This window comes from Brienomyrus brachyistius, chromosome 16, assembly GCF_023856365.1.
Source record: "Brienomyrus brachyistius isolate T26 chromosome 16, BBRACH_0.4, whole genome shotgun sequence".
Taxonomy (NCBI): Eukaryota; Metazoa; Chordata; class Actinopteri; order Osteoglossiformes; family Mormyridae; genus Brienomyrus; species Brienomyrus brachyistius.
Window position 1 is genome coordinate 17752532 of NC_064548.1, and position 14560 is coordinate 17767091.

The window sequence follows — 14560 nt, forward strand, 5'->3', positions numbered from 1 at the left end:
CTGCTATAAAGCTTCCAAATGGACAGCACTGTCTCGCCTAAAACACTTCAACAAGGTTCCCTCAGCTCAATAAGACAAGTACAGTCTTCGGCATAATTTTCTACTACACACATACTTGCAAGTTGGTCAGATAAAAGGAATAAACACACAAATAACTGGAAATATAAGCCACATGTTTCACCCAAAAATGGTGAATATTAAGAACAATCTATGAGTCCCAGATCTGACTAATTTAAGTAAAACTCAACGAATCTTTATTAAAGATTTTAGTGAGTTCTCAAGTCATAGTTTCTATAAATAGTATATTATCAGTGAATTATATTATATTATTATCTGCATTGTGTTCTTTTTGTTTTCATGATTGATTAAGGTCTCTTTAGGCCTAAGGGTACAGTGGCAGTACAGAGAAATGAGGAAGTATATGCTGGTCTTTACTTTATGGTGTGCAGCAGTACTTTGGACCCGCCCTCCTGAATAAGGGTGTTTTTCTCCCGACAAAGAAGGTTTCCTGTCACGTTTTGATTTTTTTCAAGCTTAAAAAATAATCAATCTCTTTGCCAGGAACCTAAGTTCTGTCATCAGAGTATATTGTGCGCATCATAAACTCTAGCAATACCTTGAAAAACATTTATTTTCCAAACAGTGGTAAACTATGGTTGTTAGTAATTAACTAAAAGATCAATGACAAAGGCACTATACATGCCTTCATAATGCATTATAATGGTCAGTATAAGCCATTACAATGCATTATGAAGGTATTTATAGTGCATTATACATGAGAGCTTCATAGAGCAGTCATAATGCATAATAAACATGGTTATAACATGTTATGCCTTTTTATAAATAGTTATAGCTATGTTTATACTTTATGAATGCATTATAATGCGTTATGAATGTATCTAAAATGTATAATACATGAGTGCTTTAAGTAAAGAGTTACTAAAAATATTTATATTTTTGCGTCTTTGTTATACTGGCATGTTGATGTTTTCTTCCACCTCTTCCATCACAATCTTCATGCATGTTCAGGCTTAGAACTTTTCTCATTCATTTTCTTGCTCTTCTGTGAAACCAAAGCCTTTACCCAGATGTGTTTATATGTAACGCAGTAATGGTGACACCTCCATTTTGAAAATTTCTGCCTATTTTTAAAATCACAGCTTATTCACTCTGGGCCCAGTTGTTCAGAAGTTATCTGGTCTGATTTTGGCTATCGGATCGGAACAAATCTTGAAAATTGTTCAAAAGAAAAAAAAAGGATTCTTAAATCGGATTAGATCAGTTAATCCAGTCTGGGTTTTGAAACCTCTGAGTAGGTCTTCTTCAAGAATATTTAGTAGGATTAGGAATGTTTTGATCCAAAAAAAAATCAGTATTATTAAGGATTATAGTCCTTATGGTGGATTTCCGTAACAAAATGAAATAAAACTTTAAAGCTGGTCAAAAAAATGTAACACTTGTATCATGTAATATACACATTTACGTATATTTTGCACTTAAACCATTACAGCGTGTTATGTAATAAGCAGACATGAGGCTACTTATTAAGCCTAATACACTAAAGTTTTTAAAATAAGATTTTATCTCCATAAAATAACCCCCCAAACAACTGTCAATATCAAACAAAACAATATATTTCATTTTAACTTTCATTCATCACTGTATATTAATTACAAAGACAGAATCATCAGAAAGGAGTCAAACAAAAGTCGTGTCTAATGATTACATTCCTTATTTTATTTAACTAGTCAATATTTAGCCTTTTCATGATTCAAAACACATATAAAAAGTATTTGTGAATAATGCATATTTGTTCTTTATTTGTTGCTCATCTGGTGAGAAACTTCTGTGGAAAACAGAAGGGGACCTTTCCATTATTTTTGTTGTGCTATCGTCTGTCTCTTTAAATAACAAAACTTGAAGTGACCGTACACTGGCTATTTTACCTGTTATTCTTTACATAGCTAGTAGCTTTCGTTGTGGTATGTTGTCCTATTTACAACACCGGTCAGCCAGATTTGGTAATATTGAAAAGTTTGTATCTGGATCAAGGTGTAATTCAGTGGTGCTTTGAATAACTGGCATAAAAGCAAGAAAGGTTACTTCATCCTGAATAGCAAAAAACGGAAATTCCAAATTGGGATAATTCTGATCCATGTTAAACTTTCTGAACAGCTAGGCCTTGGTTTTAGTGTAATGTTAGGCCTATGGGCGTAGATAAGGTGTTTCTTATCGCTTTTGATTTTGGTGCCATATCGTTACAACACAATATATGGGAAGAGTTTGAAGGCTGTGTACTTTGTGTGCCAAGGGTTATATAAAGGACACGTTAATCAATGGGTGGTGCTTCCATAAGCAGTCTGATGTTTCACCATCCAGAGCTTCATGATCCAATACGCACAGAACTACGGTAGCCCAATCAGTGTGCGGATACCTAATTTACTGTACAAACGGCAAGGACACAGCTTCCTATAAAAAGGAGCACAGCTCTCACATTCATTACCAGCAGCCTAACCAGCAGCACCACGGACAATGAAAGCCAGCATTTTACACAATAAGCAAATTCATGGTAACCACTACACAACTAACAGCACTACACATTACAAAAAACAGCACTTACAACACGACGAGGCGACACTCACTATCAACAACATAAACACACATTAATTTACAAAATGATTGACAGTACAGTGCCAGGCAGGACATATGCGAATGATTTACGTCTGTATTGCCTTGCCCTGTGGCATCACATTACAGTCATGCAACAGTGGGTTGACAAAGGAAATTCATTAAATCCATGCAACATCCATAATCACTTATCCTGCACAGAGTTACTGTAAACCTGGAGCTTATTCTAAGAGGCGTATATGAAGCATTGGAAACCCTGGATGGCCACACATCCACACACTAAAGTGAATTGATCTGACTTTATGTTCTTTGACTGTTGGAAGAATCTAACCCAGGGCAGTTAAACCCAGAACCCTGTAGCTGTGGGGCCCTGTGCTGCGCATTGTCATTCTTCCAGAACCATCAAATATACAGCATAATTAAAATATATCTTTTTTAATGCTATGGGTATTGTAGTTTTATTGAAAATTGCCAGGATTTATCATAATGTTATATGATCTGAAAGCCTTTCTCATTGTCAGTAAAAGCCAGCGAAGGCCATCAATGACTCTGTTTGTTTCTACAGCTGAATGACTTCTCGTCTGTCACTACAGATTAGACCCTGCCTCAATCTCCAAAATTAAGATACGGAGTGAAGGTTACAGTGTCTAAATCAGGGGTGTCCAGTCTTATCCGCAAAGGGCTGCTGTGTACGCGGGTTTTAATTAGATTACTAGTTAGAGGACTGATTGGCTGAAGAGTCCTCACACCTGGGTTTGAACAGCTGACTTACAGGTTACCCCAAAAACCTGCATACACAACGGCCCTTTGCGGATAGGATTGGACATCCCTGGTCTAAATGAACTGAAAACTCTGGACAAGCGCCTCCTCTTGTAAAGACAGCAATATTGAGTAGTTGGGTAGTAGCTGTGAATTACATACTATTTGGTACTGTTGGGCATAGAGTATTGCATGATCATCGTATGAACTAAGTATTTATATCTCTCCAACCTTTTAAATAATAAACCTGTTTCATGTTATAATGTTGTGTTAGACATGAATTAGTTCTGTCCATATAATTTTATATATTGCTGACTCATTTGGCAGTGAATTATTGGCGCAGCGTCTCGAACTACATTACAAATTAATTGCCTAAAATTATGATCGATGTACTCTTTGTCCTTGCATAACTGTCAGGAGGCGAATTCATAAATATAAATTATTACGAACACGCATTATTGTCCATTTTTGTTAAGAAATAATATTCATTCAAAATGCTAAGTATTACCAAGCATTATTTTATGTTATTTGTGTCCAAACTGCCCTTTCAAGACGTAATGCAGTACATAACATCTTCGAAGAGCAAAGTTCCTTTTAGTGCCACAAGATGGCAGCAAATCTGCTAATTGTATTCTGAAGCACATTAATATTTCATCTATCATCCATATTCCATAACTTGTCCCGTACAGGGAGTATTTATCCATCAGAAGAAATGTATTTTTAGGCATGTAATAAATATCGCGATTGTTGAGGGGCGGCATGTAGAGTAGTACTGTATCCTCATTCCTCACACGTCCCTGCTTTTGATCCGTTACACCAGACTCACTGTGACCCTGTATCGGACACGCCATTCTGAAAGACTGATGGTATACTTAGAGTAACTCTGTTGCAGATTATAGCCCTAAAATATACTTTAAATATTTAAGGGATCGTTAAGAAGTAGTCTGAAATTAGCCCTGAAATCTAAGCATAGATTACTGTCAACTAAACTGGTATCTACATTTTCATTTATTTTTCGATCATAAATAAAATGTCAGATTTGAGATTTGATACAAGAAAATTATATTTCAACATATATACGGCAATTTTACTATGTTTAAAACAAACAACCGATAAAGAAACAATAGGTCTGCTTAAATGTGTTCTTGATTTGGAAATTACTATTAATATTTATCCCTAGTGCCAGCAGTTTCTTTGCTTTTAGCGACCCCTTGCGTTTGTTTGTGGTAAGGCGCACTGCGTGCGGTGTACCGCAGAGTCATGCTCAGCTGTGTATCCCCGCCCCCCTCGGCGTGAAAACCCGTCTTTCCTTCGTGTTGGCAAGTGCTGGAGAAATGCGAAGCGGGCTCTCTCCCCCCCCCCTATTTTCTAATGTGACTCTCCTGGAATGGAGCAGAGCCATGGCGCTTCTGTGGAAAGGGGCTTCATATCTCTGAGCGAAAGCGAACAAAGATGTTACTCAGGTCTGTGCTCCCTGTGCCAAGCTGACAGCTCCGGGAAACTACAGGCGAGCAGAGTGGCAGAGCTGCTCAGAGCATCCCAGCTGCCCGTGGAGACCCTGCATCAGGTGAGTTTCCCACCCTGCAAGCAGGGGGCTGTTACGTCCATCCAGCAGCCTTTTAAATGTCTCCTAATTCCCTTTGATAGCAAGTCCAGGCTGACCTGGGCTTCGTGTCTGAACCTTTCCGCATAATTGTAACTAGTTCACACCGTGTTCCTTTAAATTGTCTTTGTAAATTATTAATATGTTATCCAAAGCAGGCTACTTCACAATAACACTTGTCCCGAGTAAGAGAACGTGTTTATGCGCAGGTGCTTAGACTGTGGTTGTTTTTCTCCGTCTTTTAGAAATTTACTGAACTTGCAGGAAATATACGCGCCATCGTTTTAAAACCCTGCGCGTTTCAGCGGAATTTTATTTAATTTTTAAAGATAATAATATCAGCCAGTAAGTTCAGTTGTGATGTTCCGTGTTTGTATGTACAGAGTTTCGGGTATGTATGACCTTTGGAAACGTGGAAACCCGCCGAACTAGTAAAACCAGGACTTTGCGCTGGAGAATTCCACTGTATTAACTTATCGGAGATCGTAGTCAATATATCTGTGTGATAACATTTAAAAGTGTAAAATGTAGGTGTAGCCGCCCTTCCTTTAGTATTCATTCCCTTGCCTATTGTCTATAGACTCTGCAAACGGTGCGATGTCTGGATGCTGCCTAATACCTACTTTTGAGATAAAAGACCGTCAGAAAGTACTGAGGGTGTCTTCATCGTGAACGAGAAGGCTGTGCGCGTTTGGTGAAAGTGGCCTTAGCATAAAGGACCGTTGTTTTAACACGTCTTAAGGCGTGTGAATACTACGAAGTGTCCCTCTTGTGATTTTAATGTATGTTAGGGTTGCCATGGTCATTTTGGGGGGCTCACACCTTCAGGGTCGGTTTGAATCCAGCCTCTGTTGTTTGTGTGTGGAGTTTGCATGCTCTCTCCATGTTCTATGGGTTTCCTTTTGGTGCTCCAGTTCTTTCCGACTGTTCAAAGAAGTGCAGTTAGGTGAATGAGTGAGTGCTTGTAGTGTGTGTGTGTGTGTGTGTGGTCACTTATATATTACATTGTGGGGACCAAATGTGATGATAACCTATTATTTTGACACTGTTCGCACAAAGGAAAACATCCTTCCATCCAATTTCTGTAGCTGCTTATGCTATTCAGGGTTTCAGGCGCACTGGAGCCTGTCCTGGAGGCTATGGGTGCAAGACAGGGAACCACCCAGGATGGGGGCAGCAATATATTTAGTTTGGTTACTTATGGTTAAGGTTAGGGCTGGGTAGGGCTTAAGATTGTCATTGTTGGGATTAGGGTTTTTTCCATAAAAATGAATGGACGGATACAAATGTATGTGTGCGTGCATATCTCTCTCTCTCTCTGTGTGTGTGTGTGTGTGTGTGTGTGTGTGTGTGTGTGTGTGTGTGTGTGTGTGTGTGTGTCATCCAAGGTGTACTCTTGCCTTCCCTCTATGCTGCCTGGAATGGACTGCTCCTCTCTATGATGTATTTGGACCTTGATGAAATCTCATTTGAAACTTAAAAGGGGTCTAATTTGAGATTTTGTGCATCTTTTTGCTCAGTGAGAGACCTGGAGAAATAAGCTATAATCTCGTTTTGGTTTCACACAGACCTCATCGTTGTCTAGGGGAAATAAAGGAAGCATATTTGAGAGCTTTTTTCTAATTTTCTTTTCCCCCGGGACCCCATACTGGATAAGTGGTCAGGAGATGAATGTATGGATGAATGTTCTGGGACAGAGAGGTCTTGCATGATAGGGTGATTTGTCTAAATACTGAGAAACATAATATTTGTGTTATATTGCACTCAATTGCGATATAAACATTGCTGCTGACCAGTACTGAAATATATGAATAGGTTTGCCTTCTTAGCAGGTTCCTGGGTGGGATTCACACTATATGCAGTGTTGGTTTTTGAAAACAGCCCCAGTGAAACTAATCAAAAAAGCCTCCTTTGCCGGTTTTATGGTATTTGTAGGCCTACTGCTGTTGTCTTCTCACTCTGATATAACAGTGACAGCTGTTATATCAGTACGGTATCAATACGGTATCAATACGGTATACCTTTGATGGAATGCCAGTCCACAACAGCGCAGGCATTCACACACTATGGGCAGAGAGTCCGAGTATTAGAGACAGGAGTTAGCCTGACTGCGCATGGGAGGAATCCAGAGAAGCTGGAAGAAGCACGAGTCGGGGAGTAGATGGAAACTCCTGACACAGAACAGAGATGCCAAACACTCAACCACGAGGTATGCAGCAGCAGTACCACCCATTGCCAGTAGGGGGTCCCAGCCAGTACTCATCAGTGTTCCATAGGGATTTTGTGGAGGGGTTGGTTAATTTCCAAAAAGAAACAATATATTTGAATTTTATGTACAATCCCTTACCTGTGTGTTCTATTCATACCTAAAAGAGTGGAAACGCTTAAACTTATGAAAACGCAGATCGGCGCACTGGCGCACCACCACCCTGGGATAATTTTGCTAGTCCGTGATATTTGTTTACAAGGTAAGTCAGCCTGTGAACATCAAAATGTTGGTAACTCCTCCTTAAGGCACAATGTGAATGAATAAATAATATTGTTTTCTAAAAAGGAAGTAAGGAGGCCTTTTGGGTTCGGTTATTATTGCGTACCTTCCTGGTTACTGCACATGAAGATGATACACATGATCATTCTTGTTTTTCTGGTCTTCAAAAATAAATATGGTTTCTCTGTGAGCTTCTGCGTCTATTCGCGGTGTGAGAATGATGTTCTGACACACACAGCTCAGTCACAGACTCATTGTCTTTGAATGTTGCCTTTTTTTTCCATTTCCAGGAATAGAATGACATTTGGTAAATAGTGAACGTATCTTTTGCTGATGTAATTGCTGAGATAATTAGTGCTGTATTGTCATTACACGTGTCATTGTTCTGACTCGTGTGTCATTCATTAAAAAATTTCTATGCCCTAATAGATTCACAGCTGTCTCAGTAGCCCTGCACACCACTTTCCTGTCAGCATGATCCTCCCTAAATGAATAAAGTACTAACTTGACTGGGATCCAAGCAGGCATAGAGCTGCTGTTTGTCTCTGACAGCTGCCTGGACATGCTGAATCGGCAGCTTTCAGGAAGACTTCTGCCTATCCGGGGGGCACACTTACTGCAGTTCCACAGGCAACAGTCAGCAGATAAACTTCTAAACCTATGATTATTACTATATATATATATATATATATATATCAGCTTATTTGAATTATGATTTGCATGGTGGGAAGTGAGATTAACAGGACCAATATTACTACTACTAATAATAATAAATTAATATTATTATTATTATGAGACAAGGTAAATAAAAGTAGATGTTTTGAAGCACAGTGTACGTCAACATACTGCCAACTTGGATGTTCCCCTGACTCGCGCCCTGTGCTGCATGGGGTAGGCTGTAGGCTCCTTACCAGGATAAGAAGATGGATGGATGGATGTATGTATGTTTTTGTGTATGGGTGAATAAGGATGTAGTGGATTTTCATTCATTCTGTGTGGCAGGTTAAGTGTTGGGAAGCAAGTGACTTCATGAAATAAATGCAAATGTTTGGATTAAGCTGAATGGGCCTCCTTCTAGGACACAAATACTGAGCCATTCTCACCCAAGTGAATAAATGAATGTTTCTTTTTTTCATTCACAACTTTGGGCACACACACACACACACACAATAAATGGGTCTTTCACTGAGACTGTTTTTTTTAGGAAGTCACCAAACAGCCTTGTCCTTTGTGGGAGGTGGCCCTCTGGTGATGTTTGCCAAAAGCACGATGAGGATCTTGGCAGAGGTCCATCAGCACCATCACTACATGCTAATTAATAGATGAATATCTCTCTATGCCATCTTAAGCATTGAATATTATTTAAATATTGCAACTCCCCCCAGTTTGGTGCGGTCTGTTTACTCGAACACATCAGTGAATAATGCCGCTAAATGAGCCAGTACCATGTGCTCATGAATTTCACACGTGAAGTGAGGTTGGCTGAATGGTGTGAGTAGGAGGTGCTGTGTGGACGTATGTCCAGGGCTGATGAAGTTCTGTTCTGCTGGCTGTCAGGTGGGTGCCTGTTCTTTCCATCTTTATGTCTGTATTTTCCAGTTTCTGATGTGGATAGTTGAACTGGTGCCTTTAAATATTGTGAGGATGTGTGTCCTGTCATGGGCTGGAGTACTACCCAAGGTTCCCTGTTCCCTGTATGTTCTGGGATAACAGGTACACTCCACTGAGAAAGTGTTATGGGAAATGAATGGGTGTTCTGTGTGGTCTTAATACAATATTATTGACATTTTAAAATGTATTTCAATAAATGTTTACAAGTAAGGCTTTATTAATACAGCATTTTATCTTTTTAAGCACTAAAAGAAAGGCAAATGTCTGTGAAGTGTGACCACTTGTACTCTTTGAAGTGTAGTCACATTTAGTCGTGTTGGTGACCCTTTCCGCTGGGATGTAGTTGATTGCTTTATGTTAAATATTTATTTAGCAAACTGGCTTGAATTGCTGAGGCTGGAAGTAAAGTTTAAGTTTACAAGAACTTCCCTTCCCAGTCTTCTGATTTTAATGTAAATATTACATGACAACTAAACAAAGGGCATGGTGGTTAGAAGGATTTAGGGTTGGTTTTCTCCTTTTGTGACTGAAGGCTCTTGTGGTTTGGAGTCCCTGGAGGGGTCATGCTGGCAAACATCAGGATCGTTCTGGAATCTGTGCCAGGGAAGTAGAAATAGAAGGATGTGGTGAGGATGTGGAGCATTGCTCACAGCTGATATGGGATCCTTGAGGAACTTGTTACATTTCGGGATTTCAGCTTCACACACAGTTAAATAACAGTCTTTTGAGCTTTCATTATGAACAATGTTTGTTGCGGAGAAATCCTCTTACGTTGTAAGCGGGGTCAGTACCTCTGGCTGCCACAGGTGGAGTGGTATCTTTCAACAAACTGCGTTTAACTCAACAGAAACATTGTTTCCTCATAATAGGACACGCATGGCTTCTGAAGTAGAACCGGAATTTACAATTCAATCAGTGTTGCATTGTTTTTTTTTCTAATATACCTCGTAGATCCAGATAACCCCCAGTGCCCTGAGAAATGGTCTAACAACAGTTTGTTTCTATAAAGCCATAATCCTTCAGAATTGAGACCTTGTCCATGCATTTTAGGAAATCGTTAAATCTTCATAGAAGTGCACCGCTTGGACTGGCATTCCAGGCTTCTACATGGCCAAGCATGATGCTTCAGTCTGTCTGATTAAACAGGAAGCTCCTGCATCGTAGTGCTGATCCACACAAAAGTTAACAAAGCCTCTGTTTTGAAAGGAGGAGATTGTTCATGGACCAGGAAGGGATTGACGTCCAGAGTGTCTGTCCCAGCTGGCTGTAATTTAAGAGCTATACACCAGAGGATCTCACATGTTACTTGTGTACAATAGGATGCATCAGTCAAGTTCATGTAGGACGCAATTATACTACACTATACCTCATGCCCCACCTAAACTGGAATATAGTTCACACATTATGTATCTTATTGCCAGGTATATAGTATGGATGTTAGCAAGTGAATGTTTTTTAAGGGAAAGGCTAACTCAAGGTTAATAACAGCAGAACAATAGTTCCTTCAAGAATATATTGGTCAACACTGACCTTTCGTATAAGAATAAAACAGAAATCTGAACAGACTTGGTCTTAATGTAAAAGTAGCCAAGTTCTGTGGGTCGATGAGTGAAAGAAAAGTCACTGCCAAGCCTGAGATTATCACCAGTGAGGTTTCAGAAATTTGTGTTCCTCTGGTTGGTCATCTCAGGAGGGAGCCGGACCCTGATTGGTCCATCTAACAGGTTTGTCACTCGATGCTGACAAGGCTCGCTGCCGGGCTTTTATTAGAAGCCAAATGCAGACGTATCCTGCTGCATGCACTACAATACGACCACACACAGCCGTGCGCAGCGATGTTCATGATAAACAAACGTACAGGGTGGAGATTTCCCAGGGCACGCTGGAAATCTAAAACTGCACGATGACGTTAGTGGTACTGACATGTTGGCAGTTGTATGGTACTGGTCTACTTAGTGTTGAGCTTGTTTCTGCCCTGTGGGTCTATGATGAACAGTTTCTAATTTCAGGGTAGGTTCTGATGCGATACCATCGACATTAGTTTGTAAACCTCAGTTTCATGGAAGGCTAGAGCCTACGTTAACTGCGTGTGGATTGATTTTCAGCTGCGGACCAACCAGCATCGCTGTCCGGATGTGTCCGCTGTCCTTCCAGTGAGTGTATGAGTGACGTCCCAGCAGAAGTGCCTTTTAAGCAGAATGAGAACTGGGGGGTTGTTAATGGCTCTTTTAGGATGGCAGCACTTGGAGTTACACTCAACTGCAGGACCCATCCCACCCCGGAAAGAGCTGACTTTTGCTTTCTTGCGTGCCATCTTAAATCAGTGGGCTGTGATGCTTGCTGCGGGAGGGCACTCAGCTCACGCACTCCCTGGAAACCCAAGGACCGCACAGCCTGTCCGATGGCTTGCTGATGCCAGTTTGTTCTTGATTATAATTTTCCCAGAAGAAAACTAAACTAATATTGCTTGTGTTTCTCATGGGTTGCCTGTGTGCAAGTTGCAATGAGGAACTTTTTAAAAAAAAAAAAAAAAAAAACCTGTTTGATGTCTTAGCATGTGAAGTATATTTTTTGACATTTTGTAATAACATTATGAGTGACATGGTGTCTTAGTAGGTTTGAGGGTTTGAATTTAAATGCTTCCTGCAGGGTTTTTTCCCTCTGTACACACACACACACACACACACGCACACACACACACACACACACACACACACACAACTCTAGAAAAAAATGAAGAGACCACAGCAAAATTTCCAGTTTCACTCATTTCTCAGTTTATGGGTTTGCTTCTGTGTAAAATATACATTTTTTTGCAAACTCAGTCTGGCTCTTCTCTGTTTCTTATTAATGAAGGACTTCTTCCTTGCTTTATGGGATTTCAGTCCTGCTTCTAGGAGCTTGTTACAAATTGTCCTAGCAGTGAACTTCACTGTTTCCCATTCTTTTTTGAAGGTAACTTGAACTAATCCTTCAATTTATGAGGCCCTGCCGGATACGTCGACGGTCATCTCTGGCATTAGAAAGTTGCTTTTGCCCTCTGCCTGACTGGATTTTGGTTATTGCCAGTGTCTCCTGCTTCATCTTGTTCTTGCGTACTGCTGTCCTGAGCCTGGAAGCAGCCTGCCTCGCAGTGTAGCCTTCTGTCAGCAGAACTGGGATTAAACCAGGATTTAAAGAAAGAAGTGGTCTCTTTTTTTTCCAGAGCTGTACATGTGTACTCACAGAAGGTTTTGGGATGTTTAATTCTGTAAAAATGTTGCAGGTTTATTGGTTTCATAACAGAAAATCCACTCACATGCAATGTTTAATGTATCTGTATCTTTAAGTGTCATTTTCTGGCTGACTTTGTTCTTGCAGTTTTGCCATTAATTGCAGTCGTAGTCATTGGCTCCCAAAAGGATAGTAAACATACATGATTGGTGATTTTTTTTGTCATGGCAAACATGGTACTAGTTAAAAAGCACCCAGTGAGGCTGCTTGCCAGTGAGCATTTTCACTCAGAACTGCTCTTTTAGGATTATAATCTGGGTTTACTGATAATATAATTTACTGCTTGAAATGAATGTTCTACTTAACTACTAGTTGTTTCATATATTTTTTGTGAACAATGAGTACAGTAATGATTTTTGTTATAAAGCCAGTAAATTTACAGTATTTTTACAGAATTACGCAAGCGTCCCAAGACTTTCTGTACAGGAACATAGATACCAACCTAACGTTACACTTCACTCTTGGAAAAAAATCTGACTAACCATGGTCCCTTTGCCCTGCAAAAGCTTTCTTCTCTGTGCCAGATCATGAAGCTTCCTTTCTATAAACATTGTTCATGGAAACTGTCATCACTGTTAAAATACATTTCTTCCTTTGGATCTCCTGATTTGAGATGTGATGATGAAAGCAGGATGTGTCACTCAGTTGGACCCAGGGTTCAATGCTCACTGCTTGACACTGTTCAGCATAGCCAGTGTTCTTCAAAGCATTCCTCAGGGACTCAGAGGTGGTTCAAGTTTTGCTCACTCCTAGCTCTCCCTGCTTGACAGTCCATATTTCTGCTCCCTTCTAGGAGCAAAAACTATGAACTGTCTAGGGGTCTCCAAGGACACTGATCTGAGCAACACTAACAGGGCTCTGATTCTGATGGACGGGCAAGACAGGCGGGTCAAACTACAGCAACATTTGCCGTCAGGCACAGAGCACCAGGTGTATGGGAGCGTAGTTCACTCTCCTGCAGGTGAAACCTGTAGAGTGAGCAGAATCAGGAGGCTGTTGGCGCACACTTTAGGAGAGGGGCGTGTGAGTCTCCGTTTCACTCCAGTAGATGTCCTGCCTCAGGGGAGACCTGAAAGAAACCAGGCAAATGGCCAAATAAAAAATGGAGCCGAGAAATTAGTTGGGCTGAGGCGTGGGTTTTGTTCTGGTCGTGGAAACGTTTAGAACATATACTGTAGTTTTGGCTGAATGGTATTTCTTTGCCCACAGGTTACGGAGATTTGTGGAGCAAAACATCTGGGCCACTTCAGCGTAGGGCAGTTCCATGTGGCCCTGAAGCTCTTGGCTGCTGCACAAGCAGGCCTCCCAGTTCGTCTGGAAAGCATCAAGGGCGGTAAGTCTCGGGGGGGTCAGGAGAGGACCATGAGCTCGGGGAACGGGGCATGTTTGTGCCGTCAGTCAGCCCTACGCAAGAAAATCGATGTTGCTCCTCATATCCATGCTAACAGACTGTTAGCCGCATTTGAGTTGCTAGCCATGTGCTGCTAGTGCTACGTTAAGCAGTGCAATCTCAAGATATTTGCCTAGCCCAACCCCTGAAAAACAACGCCATATCACTACCCCTCCTCCACCAATACTTTTACCCATATATTGTAGCTTTCACTGTAAATAAGGGTGCCCCCCTAGGCTCTCCTAAACCACCTGATTGATGGAGACAAGGTGCAAAATCAGAACAACTGACATTTCCCCAATAATTACTCTAGTAGATTGATGTTCAGCCAGACTGTGACACATCTTTAAAAATATATGTATACAGTGGAAACTGCTTAATGTGATCACGTCTGCCTGGGTGAAACTGATCACAATAAGCAGATGATCGTTATAACCATTTTCCCCTTTTTCTTTATGTCTCAGGCAGATCACCATCTAATTGACATTTATATATTTATTTTATAGGGTAGTAAAATGGGTAGCATTGCTATTTACTGAATTTTATTGACTTGAAACACGTCTTTCAAAATACAGTACCATACAAATTACTGAGCTGTTTGTAATTCACATACACACAGAAGCAGATGGGTTTCCGCAAGACAAAGTAGGCCAGAAAAATTAATTACTGTAATTGAATTTTTTTCCATATGTTGTTGTGTATAAAAAGACCCAAAATGAACGCTGTAAGCAGACTACTTGATTACAATAAGTGAATTTACACAGGAATGATTCTGTCCCAAACTTTTGATACATATAAGCAGTTGATC

The 14560-nt window shown here is 40.5% G+C and overlaps 1 protein-coding gene across 2 annotated transcripts in view; it reads left to right on the plus strand.

Moving 5' to 3' along the window:
* The first annotated feature begins 4669 nt into the window (after positions 1-4669).
* The window catches only part of LOC125710128 (ralBP1-associated Eps domain-containing protein 2-like), a 29001-nt gene continuing 19110 nt past the window's right edge, over positions 4670-14560 (plus strand). For both annotated transcript variants that reach the window (XM_048979453.1, XM_048979454.1), the window contains exons 1-2: positions 4670-4954; positions 13572-13695. In XM_048979453.1, the coding sequence (XP_048835410.1) occupies positions 4775-4954; positions 13572-13695 (304 nt within the window). In that variant the 5' untranslated portion in view covers positions 4670-4774. The remainder of the gene's footprint in view (positions 4955-13571; positions 13696-14560) is intronic.